Source organism: Hylaeus volcanicus, chromosome 9 (genome assembly GCF_026283585.1).
Source record: "Hylaeus volcanicus isolate JK05 chromosome 9, UHH_iyHylVolc1.0_haploid, whole genome shotgun sequence".
Taxonomy (NCBI): domain Eukaryota; kingdom Metazoa; phylum Arthropoda; class Insecta; order Hymenoptera; family Colletidae; genus Hylaeus; species Hylaeus volcanicus.
In genome coordinates, this window is record NC_071984.1 from 2,770,428 (window position 1) to 2,795,261 (window position 24,834).

The following is a 24,834-nucleotide window of genomic DNA, read 5'->3' on the forward strand; positions in this document are numbered from 1 at the left end:
TACAATTTTAACGCGTTTAGTATGTTAAAATATTGATCACTCTGCTTCGTATTTAAATGTCTTTTGATAATACAACTGTGTCGTTTCTTCTGGTTAAGTAGAATAATGGACAGAAAGCGATGGAAGAGACTCTTACGAAGACATTCTATAATTTTAAAGTAGTTAACTCTGTAGTTAAATGTCTTTTAACAATATAATTCCATTATCTAGTTTCTTCTGCTTAAATAGATTAATTGAAAGAAAGAGAACAATATAATATTTAATTGCATGCTAAGTAACATAACCTATGACTGATGACCTAAATATTAATGTTATGTTCTTTTTATATTTTTAGAAATGTTGACTAAAAACATACTGGCTGGCCATAAAAGAGAAACGAGGATTCAGCGACTGTAGATGTTGAAAGTTCAGTATTTATGTAACTTATATGTACGACGGGTATAGTAAATTCATTGAAACACTATAAATTCGAAGATGCCAGTAGTCGCAGTATTATTCAGCCTACGAAGTACCTACTACTTAAATGCAGTACACCTAAATATATATGTATACGCACGTATATGACAAAGCGAGATATTTGCTCGAACCAGTGAATCGTTGAATTAACTGCTTGAAGAGTATCTACTGGATTTCAGAATCTGTATAAAGATGAATAAAAAAGTGTATTTTATTTTAAACGCTTCTTCATTAGTTCCCCATTTTTCAGAGGGCACGTACCAGACGAGCCATCATAAATTCAGGTAGCATTAAAGAGCAAATACAGCAACGATTCAAAAGCAATTCTAAATTCTTCTGATAGCAAAACGTTGCTGTGTTCAAGTTCTTTCATCTGTGTCACATGTAACCACCAGCCATTAACCAATCTCAAACTAATAAAATGGACATCTAATTCTAATTGTAATTACTAACATACTCATCGTCTCAGGCATAAAATGCATAAAATTGTCAAGTATTGTATATTCGATTAAGCAACACACATCATGATTTGCTCTAGAGAACTAGCACCTATAGCTAAAAGGACAAATGGTCACCGATTGCCATGGGTAATAAAACTTTATAATAAAGAAGAACATATCATAAGATAAGTTTAACGAGGTATATAACAGCAGAAATATATTTGTAACGATTATGATTAGGTACAGCTTGAAGATTATGCTTTAACCGACAACCAGATACAAGCAGCTCATCAAAATACTCTCCTTGAACATAATACACGACTCGATGTAGCTTCCAGGCCTAATCTAGCGAGGCTCACCAGAATTATGGTTACTTTGGGTAAGGCAATGGCTATGTCCTAATCTCGTTACTGAAAAGAAACAAAAACAAACAATCTTTCCTCGAATATTTACCCAGGACTGATTATGTTTTCGTAGGCATTGCAAATTCTCATCCCGACGCCGTCGTTAACATGATGACGACGGGCGCAAACATGGTTCGTTTGAACATGTCTCATCAAAAGGAGAAGTGGCATGCAATCACCACGCAATCCATCAGAGACGCTGGGAACAAAATGTACGAGCTCACCAGCGAGATTTACCCGTTGGGTATTGCGATGAACCTTCAGGGTCCTGAGATAAGGACTGGTATATTCCGTGGTGATAAGAACAGCATAGTATGATTCTCATTTACTAACATCGATGCTTATTTAAATAAGGAATCGTTTGATGTCGAGTTGCTTGTTTTAAAATGGTTTTTCATTTGTACTATTTCCCCTAGATATAACGATAGATCCAGATGAAAGCAGGTTTTAATTGTTTGTACTTGCAGGGCTACGCTGAACTGAAGGAAGGACATGCAGTGAAACTGGTAACGGACGATACTTTGAAACGAGCAGGATGTAGGAGCTGTTTTTGGGTATCTTATCCAGAGTTGCCACGAATATGTCGACCTGGGGACAGAATTCTCATTGATAGAGGCAGCGTTGAGTTGCGAGTCGCTTGTGTCCGTTAGTTGGAAAGATTTATTGCTACAATAATCTAGGAACAACTGTTGAAATTTATTTTTAATTCAATTTCAGTTGTATCGCAAGGGACAGGAACCTACAGCGTAGTCCAATAATCTACAAACCACTACCAGAATTGATATTTAATTTAATTTCAGTTGTATTGCGAAGGACAGGAACCTATAGCGTAGTCCAATAATCTATGAACCACTACCAGAATTGATATTTAATTTCAGAATTTAATTTCAGTTGTATCGCAAGGGACAGGAACCTACAGCATAGTCCAATAATCTACAAACCACTACCAGAATTGATATTTAATTTAATTTCAGTTGTATTGTGAAGGACAGGAACCTATAGCATAGTCCAATAATCTACAAACCACTACCAACACTGATATTTAATTTAATATTTTGACATATTTGACAAAAAAAAAGAGAGATCAAATTTCTTCCTATCGCAGGTGAGGCATCCGTAGTTTGCAAAGTAGTAAAAGGAGGCATGGTAAGGGATGGAAAGCTGGTGCAACTATTGGACAGCGTAGTTGAGTTGCCCCAGGTTTCGAAGAAGGACCAGGAACACATCCAATTGGCTTCCTTTCTAGAATGTGACTTCGTTATAATAAATCATACGCGAAGTGAGAAGATGGTGCATACCATTAAAACTGGCTTCGAAGAGATGGGTATGTCTAATCCAAGTGCACCTCTACGAACAATTTAAAAATTATATGTTTAACAGCTTGATTATTTGCAAAGGTAACACTAGAGTCTGCATCATTGCTAAGATTTCTTCGCTGCAAGGTTTTGAGAATTTCGATGAGATTCTGAGAGCAGCCGATGGGATACTTCTGGACAGAGCCAGCCTTGAGACCGATGCTGGAAGTGAGAAGTTATTTCTTGTCGAAAAGATTGCTATCGCAAAGTGTATCAAAGTGAGTGGTCAAATCGACTTTTAAAGTTGCTACGATAACATTTTCATTTGCCAATTTTGTTTAGATAGGAAAACCAGTTATCTTAGGATTCGACGTATGCAAGGACGAATCGAATCTTGATATGAACTTGATTGCGAATGCAGTATTGAACGGAGTCGACGCAATCTTTCTCAAGACTGGAAGTTTGGATGCGAAAGAGACGACTGAATTAATCAAATCTGTGGACGTGGTGTGCAGGGAAGCTGAGAGCGCGCGATGGCAGAAGGAAATTTTCTATGAACTTGGGAACAAGGTAGCCTGGGAAAATTATACTAGTATATCTTTCGTTCCAGAAGCTATATTAAATTATATACGTATAATATATTATAAATTATGATACATTAAATATATTTAATGATATATTATTCTGTAATTACAGGTGCTGATACCTGCAGATCCTGCGCAGGCGATTTCCATAGGAGCAGTGGAAACCTCTTTAAAATTGAACGCCGCCGCGATCGTCGTCACGACGACAACTGGTCGCAGCGCTGTTTTGTTGTCCATGTATCGTCCTCGATGCCCGATTCTCGCGGTCACGCGCTATGGAGTAGTTGCACGGTGGTTGCAACTTTATTATGGGGTCCATCCATTCCATTACAAAAGTAAATGCAGAGTTTTTACATTGCTCTCTATCTTCCGTTATTTAACTTTATTATGGTGTCCATCCAAGGATCTGTTTCTCTCTCTGTTACTTCTTTCTTTCTAACAATCCTTGGATTTACGGAATCATTTAATACAGAGTAATTTAATAACGAATGTCCGATACGTTACAATATTAATATTAATGCAGAAGAGCCATTGTCTGACTGGAGTAAAGACATAGAGGCGCGAGTACAGAGCGGTATCGATTCCATGCGAAGGAAGAGGTACATAAAAGTTGGCGATGCGATCGTCGTAGTCAGCACGTGGCGCGAAAACACAGGCTTCACGAACACCATACGTGTAATTTATGCAACACCAGGACACTCGGAGAACGAAGTACCAGATTTAGAAGTCTGTTGGTGAAATGGTACCCTGATTCATCCAAATGAAACACCGAAGTAAACAGTAATTTCCTAAAAATGAATCATTCAGGATTTAAGCACCATTTGCTCGCGTTTAAATTACTTGGATTAATTATCTGGAATATTTAACTAGTCTCCACGCAAATGGCGCTTTAATATTTCTGGCCATATGTCGACGTTGATAATGCCCTTTTTTTCTAGCTATTCGAGTCGACTGATTCAAGAGTTTTTTGTTGAACAGTTATCGCGTGATACATACCACGTTAATAGATTTAATAAAGATAACGTCTAGCAGTATCGAACGCTTAGAAAGTAAAGAACGAATCAATTAGTTGGTTAATAAATAATAGGAAGATGTGCAACAGATGTGTAGGGTGATCAAGACTCATTGGGAGTTGTGTTTATTCTTTTTTATGCCAATGGTGTAGCGTTACCGCGTTTAGGCGTGTTTATCGAGACATTAAGGGACGAGATGTTCAAGTGTCCATTTGCGTTAATATTAGAATGTAATTTAATGCCCTCTCCTGTCCCCGTATCGATTTCCTAGGTAATTTGTCTTCTCTGTTCCACTTCCGAATGGAAAGTTACGATTTTCTTGTTCTAATAGCCAACACATGCCTTCGGTTATTCTTTTTATTTACAATTATGAATATCTTGTTCGTAGTTGATCAAAATATTGTACGGTGACATCAAAGATGGCAAGTTTCAGAATGAGCTCGAAGGGAATATTTCAAGAAATGAGGACTGCTCTGCGAACAAAGCCAACTTTGGACTGGTCCTCAGCATCTGGAGGGCAGATGAGATGGAATTTTGGTCCAGCAACCCAAAATCTGGCCATTGCGGAGATGTTTTCCTGCTACTATCTCTCAGCGAATACCTCCAATGCTGAAGAGACGCATCACATCCATGCAATGGACACCTGGAAGCCTCGTTGTACCATACTCTGAGATCTGCAGAGGACTTCTACTTGAGCGTGGGAGGGTAGGAAGCGCGCTTGCGCTCGAGATCATCGCGTGGTTGGTTCTTAGGCATCTGTGTCCACATCCCTTGTAAACATGTCCACGTGTGGGTGGGTGTATTACATATATATAAATATGGGGACACCCTCGACACTACCTCACTTTGCGTCGTTACTCGCACGGTGCAAGATCACAGTTCCCAAGATTGGGATCCCTCGAGCAACCAAGCTTATTGGAACGTTCTTGATTCCATCGTCTGTGATAGAGTAAGTTTTTTCATTTACCACCCTTTCTGTCAGAAGCCTTCTGTCTTTCATTTATTCATTTTAATACTTGGCGCTCTTTAGTCAATTAATCCTCTTTAGTTAATTAGAATAACATGTCGATAGATATTAATAAATAAATTTTTGTAATATCCTCTTCGTTCAAACTAAACTTGTAATTCAACATTCCGGTTGGAGATAAACACCAATCACAAACAAATTTCGTGTTCGTTTCAGATTAAGATCCAAATAATTATTTTAAATATATTTATAAAGTGGTAAACAAAGAATGAACCTTGAAGAAGATTAAGAATGATAGCGTGGTCATGTCGCAATGTAATTACGCAAATTGAATTCCTTTATCCTGGCTAAACAGTTTAATTGGCTTGCCGGGTAATTAAACCCTTTGTAAGCTCTCGTTACGATTTAATGTCTCTGCGTTTATGAATACCTTTGTTAAATATCTAACGTGGTAATTGCATTCCATAAAAGTGAACAATGTGAACATTTCTCAGCCGGCTAGAGTTGTTAAGCGCCTTTTGTTTTATGTGTACAATGGAAACACACGAGCTGGATGAATTCACTTTGATTGTTGTTGCAGTGGATACGATTCGCATCGCTTTGATTAGCATCAAAGTAATTATAGAATGAGAAGAAGGGAAATTTTGAAATTAATTGAGTGTATCTAGATTTGTATTTGCATGTGTTTGATTGGAAGGCAATTAAAATTAATTCTATGAGTAAACTCGATATTGAATTTAGAAGATTAGTCTGTTTCCTCTGGGCAATGAGAAGCTGATCGATAGATAGATAGATTGTAAACGAAAACTATTCTAGAAAAATTATTCTCCTTAGCCTGAACACCTGTAACGCATACATTTATTTAGAATATAACAAATTATTACTTTGTTTCGTTTGAAATTAACTGAGTTTCAACAAGAATTGTTTCCAAATTTAATGTATTGTTCTATTTTCAGGTAGCCTTGACAAGATGTCAAGAAACTTCTTTCCAAAATGTATGGTGCTGCTTGTTGTCATCGGTTTCGCTTTTGGGATTGAAAAATACATGGACTACGGAGAAGGTATTTATATATTTATATAATTATATAATTATACAGTGATTCAAGGGCAACTTGAACAAACTTGTCCAGATACAATGACATTTCCTACTGCTATCTGTATGAATAAGAATAACTTTTCCTTTCGACTGCTTAATTTATAATGTATGTTCGCAGATGAGATCCCAGAGAAGATTCTGGCGGATGATATCAACGAGCTCTACAATTTGCTAATGCAACGCAATGCTTTACACAATACTGTATTTGGCGGTATTCCATTAGAACATCTAATAACCAGGAAATCTCAACGATCGCCCTCTCTGCGCCTACGTTTTGGACGCTCGGATTCTCATCTACCTGTAACTATTCCTTTAATATTTTTTAGTGCAATCGTTTACTTTCTGTGACGACTACACGTTTGAATATGTATGCATTTATTCTAATGCTTGAATAGGGTTGAATACCCTCCTACTTCCACTTACAAACTTTGCTTAATCTATCCTTATTCTATCCTATAATATGTAATAATAATGCCAATAATGTGTGTTTTTCAGATGAGAGCATTCCTGGGATCTGTCGACGCTATGGCTTCTTCGAGATTCGACAAGTAAATAAAAATCTCAGAAATAATTGCAAAAAAAAAAAAATATCGAACCTATAAGCATAGTTTTTCTATTATTTTCTTAATAATATTGTAAAAAGAAAATAATAAAAACTCCGGAACACCAGGAGATATCAAAATGGAAGCTGTATGTGAATTTATACACTTATATATCAATAAAATGAAATGATAGATTATTTGAAATTTGAATAGTTTGAAAATCAGTCGGTAAGGAAGTATGTGCAGCGATGGCGCCACCTAGCGTGGAAAGTTTGAGGTTATGTCCTGTATAAACTTGGGCGTTTTACCGCCAGAGAGCGCTGACTATAAATTTAAAAATTAGTTCATACTATTTATTTTAATAAAAACAATTTAAACACAAGAACTGACAATATTCTGCATCGTTGGAATTAGAAGAAGTTAGAAGTTAGGATGCATTGAGAGAATGCAGGCATTGATCATCTAATATAATGTCTACGCTACCATACCCAGTTGCCCATTCCTGTGTTAGACTATGCTAAATAGAATACAAAAAACTTATAATTCAAACTTATGAATATACTATTAAGGTAAATAGGATGGAACTAGAATGCATGGGATTTCTGGATGCAAACAATTCTGAATGTTCTCATAGGTCTAACGATGGCCATTTTATTAGAGAGAATCTATTAGAATCTTCTTGCTAAATTTATTAGAGACTTCTAAACAGGAACCTTGTTCAAAATAAGTTTAACCTCCTATACTTTAAAAGGTACATTATAAAAATATTAAATTATTTATTTTAATACTTTAACCAATTATTTTATTCTTCATAATAGAGAGAATGTTACAAAGGAGAATGGATGAAGAATGGGTGTAACGATGACCATTTTATTAGAGAGAATCTATTAGAATCTTCTTGCTAAATTCATTAGAGACTTCTAAACAGGAACCTTGTTCAAAATAAGTTTATCCCCTATACTTTAAAAGGTACATTATAAAAATACTAAATTAGTTATTCTAATACTTTAACTAATCATTTTATTCTTCATAATAGAGAGAATGTTACAAAGGACGATAGATGAAGAATGGGTCTAACGATGGCCATTTTATTAGAGAGAATCTATTAGAATCTTCTTGCTAAATTTATTTATTACTTCTTATTAACTTTAACAGGTACATTATAAAAATATCAAATTACTTATTCTAATACTTGAACTAATTATTTTATTCTTCATAATAGAGAATGTTACAAAGGACAATAGATGAAGAATACTAAAGTTACTCACAGTTACTCACTATACATGATGAGTAACTATAGCGAGTAACTCTGAATGGTCTCACGAGTCTAATGGTGGCCATTGACAACTGATACGCATACATTCATGACTATACGGTATTATACCCCTAAATTGTTTATAAAAATCTAACAATCTATCCGAATATAAAGTCCAACGTTGCCAAGGAAGGCTGCATTTTTACGTTCTCTTAAGAAACGATCAAATAATTGAACATTCTACAAGGAAACTCGATTTACTAAAAATATGCTACTCTTCCAACCAATTCCAACTAATGCACGATACAATAAATTGTTACTGTTGCATAAGAATGCAGCCTTTGAAACAAGCGGAACGCGACGATCGCTAGAGTATGATACGGGGTAGGCGTCATCTTTAACCAAATAACGTTTCTTTTTTTTTTTTCCTCGGTAGTGATAATGAATTGTGATATCGCGGCAAATAAACATGGCGCCGATTTGATACTGGAGTCCTTTACTTCGGGCAAGCCGCGAGCCTTGTCGCAATTTCCACAAACTCCGTTCTATCGTCTGTCACGTCTGATCGACGGGAATTGGGACAATTCACGATACAACGGCTGTATCGTCCATATTTCCAGAGAGAACGTTTGATAATCTGGCACGTCATACATGTCAAAATGGCACGGGAATATGATCATTTATTTAAGCTCCTAATAATAGGTGATAGCGGTAAGTGCACCGATACTTGTGTCGAATACATTCATTACTCAAAATACATGCACAACAGTTTATTATGTTTATAATATTTATACGTACATTACTCCAGTTTCAACGTACTATAGACAATGTAAATTCATACTACAGCCATGTAATTAAACAGAAATCTCAACGTTGATAAACTTACATCTTTCGAATGATCTACTCGTCGCTTGAAAACATTAACTTTACTGTTCCGACGCTGCTGAAACGTACACAAACATCAGCTAAATATCACGTTTGCCCCCGATACGATAATTTGTATCCCTATTTGTCATCGCAAGGACAACTCTCGGTTTACCAAACAATCGTTTAGACCGACGTCACATTTTATAATCGACAGAAAATTGTTAATTGATAATTGAACCTAACCTTAACTCCATCACGATTTGTCTCTCGCAAAGAAGACAAACTTAAAAGGCACCTGTAAGACTTATGTTGTGTTTTGAGCCCGTTCATAATCTATAAGTTGTCTGTGTACGCAATGAAACTATGATCCATGGGTATGCAATCCGAGGAACGACACACCTTTAATTACATTCTTGTTTTTCTGTGTTCAAGGTGTAGGTAAAAGTTCACTGCTCTTGCGATTCGCCGACAATACATTCAATGGCAGTTACATAACGACAATAGGAGTGGATTTTAAAATAAAAACAGTGGAACTAGACGGTGAGAGGGTAAAACTCCAAATTTGGGATACAGCCGGGCAAGAACGTTTTCGGACAATAACTTCAACTTACTACAGGGGCACACACGGTGTTATAGTTGTATATGACGTGACTAGTGGCGATTCGTTTGCTAATGTTAAAAGATGGTTGCATGAAATCGAACAGAATTGCGATGTGGTCAACAGGGTACTTGTAGGAAATAAGAACGATTCACCCAACGAGAAAGTTGTCTTGACGGAGGATGCGCAGAGATTTGCCAATCAGATGGGAATCCAGTTATTCGAGACTTCTGCTAAGGACAATATCAATGTTCAAGAAGTGAGTTGAACTTGTATTTGATATGTATTAGAAAATTTCAGTAAATAGTCCAAGTGTCTTGCGTTACCTTTGTTAACAAAGGTAGGAGACTGATCGTGCATTGACTTCAGTTTGCGCTAATTTGTTAATGTAGATGTTTCTGGCGATAACACGGCAGGTGTTGAAGACCAAGAAGGAAAGGAAGGAACGCCAAGCTATACAAACCAGCGAAACAGTGAATCTGAGGAAAAACACGAAGCAGCATAAAAAGAAATGTTGTTAACGGCATTGTATAAATGCATGATCTATTAACAATTCTCTCAATGACAGAAGTGAATTAAAACAAAGGATACGCGATAGAAGAAACGTGTACTCATAAACGTAATGCTAATGATTCTTTTAAAACTATTAAGTTTTATATTTAAATTACAACATCGAATTGTGTATTCTCCTAGAAGTATACTTTGACGCTAGTAACATACGATATACATAGGATGCGAATATCATGAGTGTGTAGTATTAATTTAGCGAAAATAATTTTGTAAGCAACAGATTTTGTGTTACATGCTCTAAAAATGTAAAGGCCTATTTGTATTGTACGACTTACGAAAGAATCAGCACAAAAAGGAGAAAAAGAGAATTAAATTAATTGTTTTTTATTCGAGCTCTGCATAACGCGACATAATTTATCGAAAGTATGGCATTTAAATGTAACGTAAAGTAACATACATTATGCAAAGCTTCGTCCAAATTGAGCGGAATAAAAATATGATTTATTTAAGATTCGTACGCTTACAGGAAATATTCTTTTTAACGAGTTACCATAAGAGCCGAATATTGCTAATAATGTTTAATGTTAAACACAAAAGAGTCGTTCAATATTATTAACGAGTCCAGATAACGTTTAACATTGACTTTATATCGTTTAAGGTTCCTGTCAATTAATTTTTCTCTTGCGCTCTAAACGAATCGAACTATACTAAGCGATAGAAATTGTTTACGGTATGGCAGAGGCAAGCTTTTTCATTGGCATAGAAAGCATTCCATTAATTAACTCTTTGACTGCGAGACGATTTTTGCTGGAAATTTTAAGAAGCGTAGAGGTGTGAATTTTGAAAAGATATCAGCTTATAAGGAATGATAAGACGGAACTTTTTTCTATTTATAGTTTATTTATAGGACATTCAGAAATAAAAATTAAAAACTTGAAAGATGACAGTGAAAAGTACAAAAACAACGGTCCAATAATCGAATTTAAAAAAAAGTATCACCTTATACAGAATGACAAAACGAAATTTTCTTATCTTTACAGTTTATTCATAGGACGTTTAGTTTCAAAGATACAAATTGAAAACTTGGAAGACCTTTTTGCCTGAAATAAAATTTTTGTAATGAACTTCCAACTTTTCGACTTTTGTTTTCGAAACTAAGCGTCATGTGAATAAACTGTAAATATAAGAAAGTTTCGTTTTGTCATTCTGTATAAGGTGATATTTCTATCAAATTCATCAAATAAGTAATTGCCAAGTGATCCTTTTATTTTCACCATTCTAAATGTAATCGAATTCGGAGAGAAAAGGTCTTGGAAGTTTTGAATTTTCATTTCTGAAACTGAAAGTTTTATGAACATTCTTATCGTTCCCTATAAGGTGATATTGTTTGAAAACTGATTTATTGTTTAAACATTTATCTGAGCTTATTTGTCTATACATACGTATACATACTTTATATATAAGAACGTACTTTTCAACTTTTGTTTTCGAAACTAAGGGTCGTGTGAATAAACTGTAAATATAAAAAAAATTTCGTCTCACCATCCTCTATAGGCTGATATTTTAAAAAAAATTGATTCAACGAATATAAACAATCTCAGCCTTTCTCAAGAGTATATATATACATCCTTCGCAGTCAAAAGGTTAAAAGTTTTGTTTAAATGTATCGAGACGAGCTTTTTTTTTTGTACGTTAAAAGAAAATTAAAATCAGGCGAAATTGTAACTTCTCGATACATTGATAATCGAATGTATTTTTCACGGTAACAATAATTTTAGTACGGTAATCTTGTGAAAAACTTGGCGATGCAACAATATAAAAACGTATGGAATTGTATCTGTAAGTATGCGTGAAGAAATTTCTGTTTTTTGCTTTTTTTTTGTGTGTTTTTTTTTTAAATATGATGCGAGCGATCTGTATTTGTAATAATATTATAGCTTAAATTAATAATTCATCGGCGTACGCGACTAAAGTAACCAATCACTCGAGCATTTTCACGTTTGCAAGCAAAAAGTTTTGTTAATCGTTCCGAAAACCATATTTACTAGCGAAATTGTTTGTGTATTAAAAGGCAGAAGGTACATCGTAGCGGGCAAAATGTGCAAAGTACGTAACAATTTGTCATGTTCGGTGATAAAATACGAGACACGATCGATATGCTATAATATGCTATAATAATATAATAAATGTCTTCTTTCCATCTGTGATAATAGTTAGGATATCTACCCAGCTGCCGCTGTAATACCGTTATTAATAAGTCCTTACGAGTTATCACAAAATTGATGTTGCAATTTTTTCGTCTGTACAACATATCTCTTTAACGAGACATCGATGATGCGGCATCCTATCACGTGTAAATATTCTACTTGCCAGTTTTAGTGGCATATCACAAGTATTCTTATCGATTATATTCAATATTGTTTACTGTTATACAGTTATAACATTGTAATACGAATTATTATATACTTTAAAATATGAAATAAATAGGACTTTACGTGTACACGTATATGCATCCTTTTTGCAGCTTTCTAGATATTCTTTGTCACCTCTGATATAATCACTGTAATCTGCATATTACGTTCTAGCTATACGAAACTTTTATTTGTAATGATAATAATATTTGAACTTTGTTTCGAGGGGCACATAGAAGAGAATATTTGCAATCATGATTCATTATTTATTAATAGTACGCATGTACATTTAATATAAATTAATTTAAGTAATTTTCTTATTTGCGGATTGTAAATTCTAGCTGCGAAAAGTATTACAGAGAAAATTTTGTATGATTTTCCAGCTTATGGAATGCAGTCATCGATACATGTTCTTTTGTTTATCGTATAGTTTATAATGTAATGGATTCTTAATATTACAGTCTTGAATATTATTTTAGTGATAGGTGAAATCTCAATTATACTGGTAGATATTTTGTTTATAATGTAATGGATTCTTAATATTACAGTCTTGAATATTATTTTAGTGATAGGTGATATCTCAATTATACTGGTAGATATTTTGTTTACAGAGATACATGGATGTAAACATGAAATATTCATCTAAGTACCGTTAGAATAATATACTTTGCTGAATATACTTAATATATTTTTCCTGAATAATATATTCAGATTTTAGCTTCAAGATTTCCAGTTACTTGGCTCTAATTTATTACAATGAGGAATTGACTGTATAATCAGACTGCTGATTTTTATGTAAAATAAAGTCTTCGGGAACGTGCCTACAAAAATTGAACCTAAACAGGAATTCATTTTATTCTGCAAATATTCTAATATGAACTTTACTTTCAATCTTTTTTATATTCTTCCATATTGTTTGCATTTTGTAGGTCTTGCACATTCAAATTTCCTATAAATGCATATTATGATTATAATTTTATCATAAAATGATTTATTGGTAGCAAGTGTACAGGAACTTATGGGACAACCTAGTATTATAACATGAATTTTACTTTCCATCTTTTTTATACTCTTGCATATCGTTTGCATTGTATAGATTCTTGCACATTCAACTTTCCTATAAATGCACAAAGATCCGCAGTCTAATAATCAGTCACTGTGTGATACTCAATAGTCGATATACTGAAAGTTTAAAAAGTAATGTTGAAAAGGTAATGGAAATCTATTTTCTAACTCGTACAATGTATCTGAAATGGCATAGTAGTTTAAATTAATTTATTATTAAGGAATCTAACATGTAAAATGGCACATGAGAGTACATAGCAAGTCTTTTCTATTTAAAATTTCTTTTTTAGGTTCATACGTTTTCCTAAGGAACAGGGATAAGGAATAATAGAAATTAGGAAGACCATTTGTTTTACAAAATCTATTTTCTAACTCGTACAGCGTATCTGAAATAGCATAGTAGTTTAAATTAATTTATTATTAAGGAATCTACCACATAAAATGTTACATGAGGCTACATAACACAATCTCATCTACCAAAAATTTCTTTTCCAGGTCCACGCGCGGTCAACGACAAGTAACAAAAAGAACCCAAGAAATTAAACAAAAAGAACCATACATACATAAGATACACATCATAAAATCGCAGTAGCTACAACGTGGTCGGTACTCGTATATCCCCCCACTTTCCCGAAACGAAAACTTAAAAATGCCGCCGCAGCGCAGCCCTGAATCGATATTCGCCGTCGCGGTCACGTGGCGCGCGGTCCCCCTCTCTCTCGACCAATCAGCTCAGCGCAGAGCCGCGGCAGGCTCCGCCCCCCCGTCGAAGGAACGACACCGCGACACAGTGATGGACATTCGTGGGATTTTTCCTGATCATGCGTATTGGAGCGAGTGTTGCAGTCCTCACTGCTGTATACACTTACTTAGAATTTAGGGTACCATTGGATCCCAGTAAGGAACAAAATACAGGGTGTCCCAAAAATGGTGGAGATCATTGAAAGGGGTGATTCAGGAGGTGATTTAAAACAAGTTTTTCCTTAGCGAAAATGTTGTCCGAGGCTTCGTTGAGGAGATATTAACGGAAAACACTGACCAATCAGAGCGCGAGTATGCCGGTGGAGCGGTCGCGGTAGCGAAGGCTAAGCGCTAGGCGGCCGCACTCCATCGGCATACTCGCGCTCTGATTGGTCAGTGTTTTCCGGTAATATCTCCTCAACGAAGCCTCCTACAACATTTTCGCTAAGGAAAAAGTTGTTTCAAATCACCTCCCGAATCACCCCTTTCCATGATCTCCACCATTTTTGGGACACCCTGTATAATGTCCTCTTCCTTTCTTCGATGATTCCTGACGTGGACGGCTGCGGTTCGTTATCCATTTCCTTTTTAATTTTCCCTAACATTACACTCACGAACACTAAGGCTCTTGTACTTAATTTAATACAAGTAAAAAATTACAATTAAATTACAAATAAAAAACGCGGGGAAAATTGCACGAGCCCCTTAAATGCGCCTCCTCTAGCGGTTCGGATACATGTATGGTAGCAGACGACATGTAGCCGTGACGTCAGCTTACGCATGCGCAGAAAAGAATTCCTCGAAGGAAAAATCCCACGAATGTCCGTCACTGCCGCGACATCTGACTACGGGCGACCGGAACAACAGTTCGCGACTGGCGACGCATCGGTGAATGTTTCGGCGATATGTCGTTTGAGGCCAGTCGTGGTTCCGCGACACGTTTGATCGCCGCGAGGACGAAAATGGTAACGTGCACGCCGCGGTATCATCGCCAGGTGAGGTACCGGGGCTGCCTTTGACGCTGTTCGCGTTCGTTTCGTGCTCGTTCCAGGCGAACGTAACGGCGGTGTGCGTGCGAGTATCGCGCGTATATATATATACATATATATATATATATATATATATATATGGTGTCTGAAAAGAGGTAATCGGTGCGACGAGGAGAGGAACTGGACGTGGAGAAAGAAAGAAAAGAAAAGGAAAAATAAAGAAGGCAAGCACGCGCTGTGGATGAATGCACGCACGGACGTATATATACGCAGCCGGGAGGAAACGAGAGGGCCGCGGGGGGAGGTTGAATGAGAGCTGGCGGGAAGTGAGCGAGAGAGTGCGCGAGTGAGTGAGTGAGAGGGACGGACGATATAAGACAAAGACGTACTGGCGAGCGAAGCGTGGAGCGAGGCGAGGGCGAGTTAAAAAATACGGTTCCATGCGCGTGGCGTGCTCGGGAACGATTGCTGGTACGTCTCGAAGTCCACTCTTCGCCATCGATGCATCGAAGACAGGACACGGTCACCCAGGCGTACGTTTTCAAAACAAACGGAAGGCTCCTATCGTCAAAAAATCTCCAGAGGAGAGGGAGGGACTCGAAGAGGTTAAAGGGAAGATACCATAGAAAACTAACCCTATATATGTACGTATGTACGTATATATGTGTACATATATATTTATACATAGATAGATAGAGTGATAACGAATAAAAGATAGAAACCAATACATATATGTCTGCATGTACGTATATATGGAGGAAACTGTCCCTACACCATGGAGGAAAGTCATCTGTTGATGACAGAGCTCCCAGCGTTGCCCACCAACCGTGGCACGACGCTCCTCCACCGTTCAGGACACTACTACCAGCTGCACCAGCCGCACCTGGCCATACCGAGCTCTCAGAGCCAAGGTATCCTCTACAACCCCGCCACTACGCCGCATTACACCAGCGGCGTCAGCCTGCCAGGGTACACGCAGAGCATCCTGTCCAGACAGCAGCCCCAAGTCGCCAGAGACAGCGTCCCGACAAGCACGCACATCTCTTGCCTTTATCCAGAGATACTGGCGTTGATCTTTAGCTACCTGGAAGTCAGGGACAAGGGATGCGCTGCTCAAGTGTGCATAGCGTGGAGAGACGCAGCGTACCATCGGTCCGTTTGGAGGGGAGTCGAGGCAAAGTTGCACCTGAGGAAGCAGGCACCTGCGTTGTTCGCTAGCCTAGTAAAGAGGGGAGTGAAGAGGGTGCAGGTGCTGTCGCTGAGGAGAGGCCTCGGGGACGTTCTTAAGGGCATACCGAACTTGGAGTCGCTGAACCTCTCAGGCTGCTACAACATCAACGACCTAGCCTTGATGAAAGCGTTCTCCCAGGAATACCCCATGCTCACCGAGCTGAACCTTTCGTTGTGCAAACAAGTGTCGGACATTACTCTTAGTTGTATAGCGAAGTATCTGCAGAATCTGGAGCACCTGGAGCTCGGTGGCTGCAGGAACATCACCAACGACGGGCTGCTGTGCATAGCTTGGTACTTGAAGAAGCTGAAGAGGCTGGATCTGAGAAGCTGCTGGCAGGTGTGCAACGATGGCATCGCTTATCTAGCAGGTATACATCCGCAGACACATAGCGCGAGCTTCCTGATGGAGCAGTTCGCTGGTATAGTTAACTTCGACGCAGCTGGTGGGAACTTTGCCCTGGAACATTTGAGTCTTCAAGATTGCCAGAGGGTGACCGATGAGGCCCTGCGGCACATATCCACAGGATTGACCACCTTGAAGTCCATCAACCTCTCCTTCTGCGTCTGCATCGGCGACACGGGCGTGAAACATCTGGCCAAGATGTCCAGCTTGAGGGAGCTGAACCTCAGGTCCTGCGACAACATCTCCGACGTCGGCATGGCTTACTTGGCCGAAGGTGGGAGCAGAATCTCCTCGCTGGACGTGTCGTTCTGCGACAAGATCAGCGACCAAGCTCTGGTTCACATTTCTCAGGGGCTGTTCAACCTGAAGTCTCTGTCGCTGTCCGCCTGCCAGATCAGCGACGAGGGCATCTGCAAGATCGCCCAGACCCTCCACGACCTGGAGACGTTGAACATCGGCCAGTGCAGCAGGTTGACGGACAAGGGCCTCTACACGATCGCGGAGAGCATGAAGCACTTGAAGTGCATCGACCTCTACGGATGCACCAGGATAAGCACCAGCGGGCTCGAGAGGATCATGAAGCTGCCACAGCTGAGCACGTTGAATCTTGGTCTATGGCACGTGCGGTGATGGCTTTTTCTAAACAGTATTCAGGATTTGCGTCCCATCCGCGGAACGACCGAGGCGTCTCGTCCGATTGCTCGATGAACGATTATCAATTTTCACCTTTTTACCAAATTACACGCGGATACGATACGCCTTCTTCGTTCACGTTCTCGTTGTAATGCGGTTGCTAGACTGGGGATGTTTCTGTATTTATGAAAGGAGGAAGGATTGGGATGTGGAAGGGCTACGGAGAACATCAATGGTGGTATTCGTGGTACATTGTTCATAGGACAGACTTTTATATGAGCTTAAATTCTTGTTACGTATGAAAATAGGAATTTGTAGAATGGAAATACGAATGGGAAAAGGAAATATCGATCAATCTATGAAAATAAATGCAAAAGTGTAGAGAATATCAAGGGTAATTCATGTTACGTTACTTAAAAAATAGGATAAACTTTTGTACGAGCTTAAATTCTTGTTCCATATGAAAATAGGAATTTGTAGAATGGAAATACGAATGGGAAAAGGAAATATTGATCTATCTATGAAATAAATGCAAAAGTGTAGAGAATATCAAGGGTAATTCATGTTACGTTACTTAAAAAATAGGATAAACTTTTGTACGAGCTTAAATTCTTGTTCCATATGAAAATAGGAATTTGTAGAATGAAAATACGAATGGCAAAAGGAAATATTGATCAATCTGTGAAATCAAATGCAAAAGTATAGAGAATATCAAGGGTAATATTCATGTTACGTTGCTTAGAAAATAGGATAAACTTTTGTACAAGCTTAAATTCATTTCTGTATGAAAATACTAGTGAAACTATAGAGAAATTTAGGAAATTGTCATGCTACAGAAATAATGTACGTGTTACACTGTTTAAAAAATACTACAAAATTTTGTATGAACTTACATTTATTTCTGTATGAAGATATGAATTGAAATGAAAATGCAATTTGGAAGTGTAGAGAAATGAATGAAAATATGTCTAAACGAAGGTACATATAAACAAGGAAATTAAACAATAATGTACACGTTAGACTGTTTATAAAATAGGACAAACTTTTGCCTAAGATCAATTTGCATAAACATCCGCAGTCTAGCAATAATCTACTGCTCCCGTTTCGCCTACGATATACCCTGAATAGAAGCGTTACCATCAGAGGGTAAAACGCATATACGTGTCTATGGCATTCTTTGAATGAATATACATTTACCCTTTGAGTAAAGATGTTACCGTCAGAGAGTAAAACGTATATATGCGTCTACAGCGTTCTTCAAATCGAAATATAGGTATTCACCTGAGTAGAGATGTTAACGTCACAGGGTAAAACGCATATACGAATCACTGGCATTCTTCAAACGCATATATGCGTTTACCCTCAAGGTACAGATCGTACCATCACAGGGTGTCCGAAAAATGTTGGAGTTACTTGAACAAGGAGGTCCGGGAGGTGATTTGAAACAACTTTTTCCTTAGCGAAAATGTTGTCCAAGGCTTCGTTAAGGAGATATTAAGAGAAAACCTCGACCAATCAGAGCGCGAGTATGCCGGTGGAGCGCCCGCGGTAGCGTACGAGAGTGGCCGCCTAGCGCGTAGCCTACGCTACCGCGGCCGCTCCAACGATATACTCGCGCTCTGATTGGTCGGGGAGCGCGGCCGCCTCGCGCTCTGATTGGTCGACGTTTTCCCTTAATATCTCCTCAACGAAGCCTCGTACAACATTTTCGCCAAAGAAAAAGTTGTTTCAAATCACCCCCCGGACCCTTTCCAATAAACTCCAAAATTTTTAGAGCGCCCCGTATACGCGTGCACGGTGTTCAGAGGGTAAAGATCACGTATATACGCATGTACGCGACCATAATCCAGGTCTACAGCGTTCTCCGGACGTATACGCGCGTTCAGGGGGCAAATTGCCATCGTTGCGCGTCAAGGACGAATCCTAGAAACATAATCCCAACTACTCGTCGCCGGACGCTTTCCTTCGATTCGCGACTTCTTAGAAAAATTATCACTCTTCGTGAATCTCTCTTTTTGAAAAAGAAAAAAGAACTGTTCATCTCGCCTCGGGGGCCCCCCCCCCCCTGCTCATCGTATACACTTGTTAGAGAGTAATCTAGAGCAATAACGAATGGGATAAATGGTACGCGTTTACTGTGCCATTACTCGAGAACGTCTCTTTTTTTTTTCTTTTTTTTTTATAGAATGTAATTTTTAGGATTTCATTCGCGGACTGACAGAGACTCGGTGTTCAGTTTTTATGCTTTCCGTGGGCCGAACGATGGAAACTGTGCAACGAGCTGTTCCTTTAAACGCTAGAAGAATCGTGATGCGTGTGTACGTGTACAGGGTGTTCCAGTTGGCGCTTGAATATTAACGTTTTGTTATGAGACGAATCCGAATCCTTTGTTGTAAGAGAAAATGGCGGAGAATAGCATTAGTTGGTTCGCGGGACTTTTTGGACCTCGAGATTTAGTCTGTCTATACAGGGTGTCCCAAAAATGTTGGAGGTCCTTGAAAGAGGTGGTTCGGGAGGTGATTTGAAACATCTTTTTCCTTTGCAAAAATGTCGGATGGAGCTTCGTTGAGGAGATATTAATAAAAAACGTCGACCAATCAGAGCGCGAGGAGGCCGCGCTCCCCGACCAATCAGAGCGCGAGTATACCATTGGAGCGGCCGCAGTAGCTTAGGCTACGCGCTAGGCGGCCGCTCTCGTACGCTACCGCGGGCGCTCCACCGGCATACTCGCGCTCTGATTGGTCCGGGAGCGCGGCCGCCTCGCACTCTGATTGGTCGGGGTTTTCCGTTAATATCTCATCAACGAAGCCTCGGACAACATTTTCGCTAAGGAAAAAGTTGTTTCAAATCACCTCCTGAACCACCTGTTTCAAGATGTTACAACATTTTTGGGACACCCTGTATAGTGTGGTCCCTGAGAGTCGATTGGGACACCCTGTATGCGATCCTGTTGTAAATTTTTGTCTTTGACGAAATCAAGTATCGCGACAATTTAGCCAAAGCATTGTTTCATCGTTTCCCGATCGCATATGCGCACAAGTTTCTCGGCAAATAGTGTGCGTGCCAGCGCGCGTGTGACTGTGTTTCATTTTCTGTACATATACGTATGTAAGAGTGTATGCTGATTACTGTACTGTGCGCCCGCGCCCCCACACACACACACAAACAGTCATAAAGGAAACGGATACGGAATTTCCACGCTTCAGTTTCCTGAGTCGTGCGTTAATTCACGGGGAAATTCACTGTTAAGTTTCAATCTGTAAGGGCATATCTTCTCTTTGGATTAACGCCAGTTTCGATCGAAACTTCCTGCTATCCTCGGCTTTGTTACTCGACGAAAAGTTGTAATTGTATTTGGACGTATGAGAGAATTGGGAACGATGCGATTCGTCTGTTTTGTCGACGTTGTTTTGTTAGGTTAACTGTTTACCGACCGGTGGTACACGAATGTTCTATACCTTACCGACTGGTGGTACTCGAATGTTCTACATTTCGTATTAGCACTTCATTTAGCGGTCTGTTTGGAGACAGTCTACAGTTTTTATACGATAGTATACGTTAACCTAGGCTTGCGTTAATTTCTATGTATCACAAACATTGTAAATGGACGACCGAGAGCGCAGTTAGATGATAACGCTGGAATTTAAAACTAAAATGCCTGCATATGAAGTGTTAAGACTGCCATAACTCGAATATTTATATTTATAATTAAATCTAGTACCATTTTAACAAAGTATTTGCTATCGTAAAAATAGATTCATTAGTGTTCGAGCCAAAAAAAACTACCAAGACTCTCGGTCGGTAAGTGTAGACTTCGAGTCTGTTAATAAGCTCCCAGTCGGTAAAGTGTACCACCACGATTATCCTTAATTCGATAACGCTGTTGCAACTGGAAAAATATTTGTTCTGGGTGGTTAACTGTGTCATCCAAGCCTGTACAATTTTTCTTTTCTTTAATCTTAGAACAAATAACTCGAAAACGTAACGATTAACGAGAAAAGTGAGAACAGCGAACGAGGAGAGGGCAGAGACTAATTAAAATACGGACGCGGTGAAACGGTGAATTAAACCAGAATTGCGTACGCGATGATAAAGAAACCAAGATAGGATATGTAGTATACAGGTATAAAATAGTACACGATAGGTCTAAAACGAAATCAAATCCCATGACAATTTGTTTCGATCGGTTCGAATTGTTGCGTCGAGGTGCGAAACAGGGTAAAGTGGAATTAATAGTTTCCGTTGCGCGACCGTGTAAAGATTCGTTTGATTTTTCGCTGGTGAGTCGAACGTTTCCGAACTTTAAATGCGACGAGTGAATTTTTATCGAACTGTAGATTAATTATTTCCTTTCTCGCGATGCGAAAAAAGAAAAAAACACCGGGAATATGCGTCGAATGTATTCGATTATGTTTGCAGCTGGATGAAATTATTTGTTAATCGAGGAAGGGTCGTAACCGTCGTTTCTTAATGTGTACTTTTATTACGTTCGTAAACATTTTTCTGCATGGAATAGTGATCTATGTACAGAAGTCTAGCTAGCGTATTATCCACGGTCGGTACAGAAGGAAAACAGTACTGTACATTCATTCAGGATAGATCACGGACTCTGTTTTATCGACGTGATTCGCGACTTTGTTAATTTTTAATCGTGGATGCCGTTTACTTTGGAAACATCCGTTTTTAATTTCGTGTTAATACTTGATCCACTATTGTTTCATTGTTCTTTGGTTTGAGTATCTTCGAATTTTCTTCCTGTTTCGTTGCATTTGGTTAATATTTACAATTCTTTTAAGCGCGAAGAAATTCTCGATCTATGACTTGGAAATTTTTGTGTAGGATAGGAATTTTTATATCCAGGATTTTATTTGTTTAACCCTTTGACTGCGAAGGACGTATATATACGTTGCAAAAATATTGGAGTTTCTTTGTATGGGGTGATTCGGGGGGTGATTTGGAACAACTTTTTCCTTAGCGAAAATGTTGTCCGAGATTTCGTTGAGGAGATATTAACGGAAAACGTCGACCAATCAGAGCGCGAGGCGGCCGCGCTCTCCGACCAATCAGAGCGTGAGGATGCCGTTGGGGCGGCCGCAGTAGCGTACGAGCCGCCTAGCGCGAAATCAACGCTACCGCGGCCGCTCCGTCGGTATACTCGCGCTCTGATTGGTCGACGTTTTCCGTTAATATCTCCTTAACGAAACATCGGACGATATTTTCGCTGAGGAAAAAGTTGTTTCAAATCACCCCCCGAACCACCTCGTTCAAGGATTCCAATCTCCAACATTTTTCGGACAAAGGTCAAAGGGTTAATTCTTCTGTTTTAAGTACTCATATTCCCACACCAAAGCATTTTATCTTCATTTAAATGTACATTCTCACCAGCTCGCCAAATGTTACTCAAAATCACAGATCTATATTCTCGAGATTTTTTATAAATTTTTTCGAGGACGTAACAATGTAATTTTGCGAGTTTTTTTATTCAAGTATCTCGTCCTCGCAGAGGTTGAAGCTAGAAATTTTTTATTCGCCAAGTTCCCCAGATATTTTGATTTTTTTTTTTTTGTATGTATATATACTTGATCGATCTTAACGAGTTATACAATATTATTTTTTACCGAAACACCCGTTAGTTTCGTATGGAAAAATGCCAAATACATCACAGTGCGTGTAGACTGTCTCTAATTGTACGAATGGTACAACGCTGCTTTCTTTGTACAACAGGAACCTCGTTAATTGCGTGTCGCAATGATTTATTATTTAAAAATGTAGAATCTCTATTATTGCATCTTTTATACAGTAAAATACTACTACTAATTTTTTAAAATTTTATTCCGATATTTCTACAGATTCTTAATTTTATTCTCTTTTCACAATTTCAATTCAATTCAAATTTAATTACGCACACCGACAATCGAATTTACTCGTCGGTAATTTACCTACCATCGACAGCCTCACGTGAATAACGAGTTCCTCACGAAACTATATCACTACCTGGAGAACAACATATCAATCTGTTTATTGTTAATTGTTACCGCGAACAGATTGCATTTCACGCCAGAAACATGTTTTTATAAACCTAATAATAAGTGCATTAAGAAATTGTTATCGCGTGCGTGCGCATTTGTTCGAGTCGGTACGTCGAGTATTTTTTCATTCACACTTTAAAGTGCAATAGACACGAAACGCTCGGTTTCGTGTAATCTTCGGCGACAGAAGATGTTCCCTGTATTGTCAGAACAATTAGTTTACGTTAATTTGCGTTGTTTCGGACATTTAGGTGTGTTTAGATAGGAAACGGTTTGAATTTGAATATTTCTCGCGCCCAAAACATGGCGACATGGCGGGAGCCAATTATGTGCAGAGAGAGATGCTATGTTTGGAACTCGCGCATGCTCATTGGTCTCTTAACGTCAGTGCAGTGTCTAGTAGGGTTACATAACTGGCGCCTTAGTCACCCTTATGAATAATAGAAGTATGAAAGAATCGTTAGAAAGTTTTTCAGAGATGAATTCTTCATGCACGTAGGAAATGCTGAGTATACTATAGCTATATAAAAACAATCCACGATCCAAATTCTTCCATACTTCTATAATTGGGGCGACCAAGGCGCCCAGTTCCGTGGCCGTGCTACTCTCCTGAGGCTGAGCGCATGCGCGTGATCGCTGGTGACACTGGTGAAGCGACTCAGCGAGCGGTGGACGCAGCCATTTTGTAATTTCAACTCTACGAGAAATGCGAAAGTAAAGTACAACGTAATTTCGTTCCTGAATGCTGTTCTATAATAAGAGCACGTTAACGCGTTTCTGAATCTAAATAATGCATTTTCCAAATGTACCTTCTTGTCTCTTTTGGTTCGTGGACAGAGTGCTGGGACAAATGAACCGATGCATCGTTCGTATTTATTCCGAAACTCAAGAATCATACGAAAACGCATTATTCGAATGTTTTTCGCGTTGAATGTTCACACGATTTGCAAGGACACTGCGCGCAGAAATTTTTCTTTTTTCATTTCTTGGCAAACGTGTTTCATCGATATTTTTTTTTTATCGACTCACTGTTCTCGTTGGACGCTGATGCAGCGAAAAATGATTGCGTTTGTTAACCCTTTGTAATATACTTCTTTACTGTTAATACATTCGTTTATACTTGTACGAATATATTCCTTTTGAATATCTCAATTATATATTTTTTTACGAGACTTTTATGTAATTTTTTGGTGTCTGACACATTTACCTTTATTTGTTGTCTTCGGAATTTATCTGATTATCTGATTGTAAATTCGATTGTAAATTGTATGTTTCTTTAATTTACTTGTTTGTAGCCAGGTAG

General features: G+C 38.5%; 5 protein-coding genes across 6 annotated transcripts in view; all 5 read left to right on the top strand.

The window, feature by feature from the left end:
• Window positions 1-677, top strand: part of LOC128881729 (pyruvate kinase-like) — a 7,682-nt gene extending 7,005 nt beyond the window's left edge. For both annotated transcript variants that reach the window (XM_054133010.1, XM_054133011.1), the window contains one exon: window positions 335-677. In XM_054133010.1, the coding sequence (XP_053988985.1) occupies window positions 335-347 (13 nt within the window). In that variant the 3' untranslated portion in view covers window positions 348-677. The remainder of the gene's footprint in view (window positions 1-334) is intronic.
• A 303-nt stretch (window positions 678-980) lies between these two features.
• Window positions 981-4,155, top strand: LOC128881960 (pyruvate kinase PKM-like). The gene is made up of 9 exons (XM_054133434.1): window positions 981-1,043; window positions 1,137-1,275; window positions 1,374-1,612; window positions 1,768-1,945; window positions 2,406-2,624; window positions 2,698-2,873; window positions 2,938-3,165; window positions 3,292-3,514; window positions 3,703-4,155. The coding sequence occupies exons 1-9, from the start codon at window positions 981-983 to the stop codon at window positions 3,915-3,917; spliced, it is 1,680 nt and encodes a 559-aa protein (XP_053989409.1). The 3' UTR covers window positions 3,918-4,155.
• Window positions 4,156-4,340: 185 nt separating this feature from the next.
• On the top strand, window positions 4,341-6,992 carry LOC128881732 (short neuropeptide F-like). The gene is made up of 4 exons (XM_054133013.1): window positions 4,341-5,141; window positions 6,116-6,220; window positions 6,374-6,555; window positions 6,751-6,992. Exons 2-4 carry the CDS (start codon window positions 6,130-6,132, stop codon window positions 6,805-6,807), a joined length of 330 nt encoding a protein of 109 aa, XP_053988988.1. The 5' UTR covers window positions 4,341-5,141; window positions 6,116-6,129; the 3' UTR covers window positions 6,808-6,992.
• Window positions 6,993-7,958: 966 nt separating this feature from the next.
• On the top strand, window positions 7,959-10,538 carry LOC128881730 (ras-related protein Rab-35). The gene is made up of 4 exons (XM_054133012.1): window positions 7,959-8,172; window positions 8,489-8,763; window positions 9,352-9,776; window positions 9,910-10,538. The coding sequence occupies exons 2-4, from the start codon at window positions 8,712-8,714 to the stop codon at window positions 10,036-10,038; spliced, it is 606 nt and encodes a 201-aa protein (XP_053988987.1). The 5' UTR covers window positions 7,959-8,172; window positions 8,489-8,711; the 3' UTR covers window positions 10,039-10,538.
• Window positions 10,539-14,794: 4,256 nt separating this feature from the next.
• On the top strand, window positions 14,795-22,636 carry LOC128882053 (F-box/LRR-repeat protein 14). The gene has a single exon (XM_054133621.1). It carries the CDS (start codon window positions 16,009-16,011, stop codon window positions 17,497-17,499), a length of 1,491 nt encoding a protein of 496 aa, XP_053989596.1. The 5' UTR covers window positions 14,795-16,008; the 3' UTR covers window positions 17,500-22,636.
• Window positions 22,637-24,834: the final 2,198 nt, after the last annotated feature.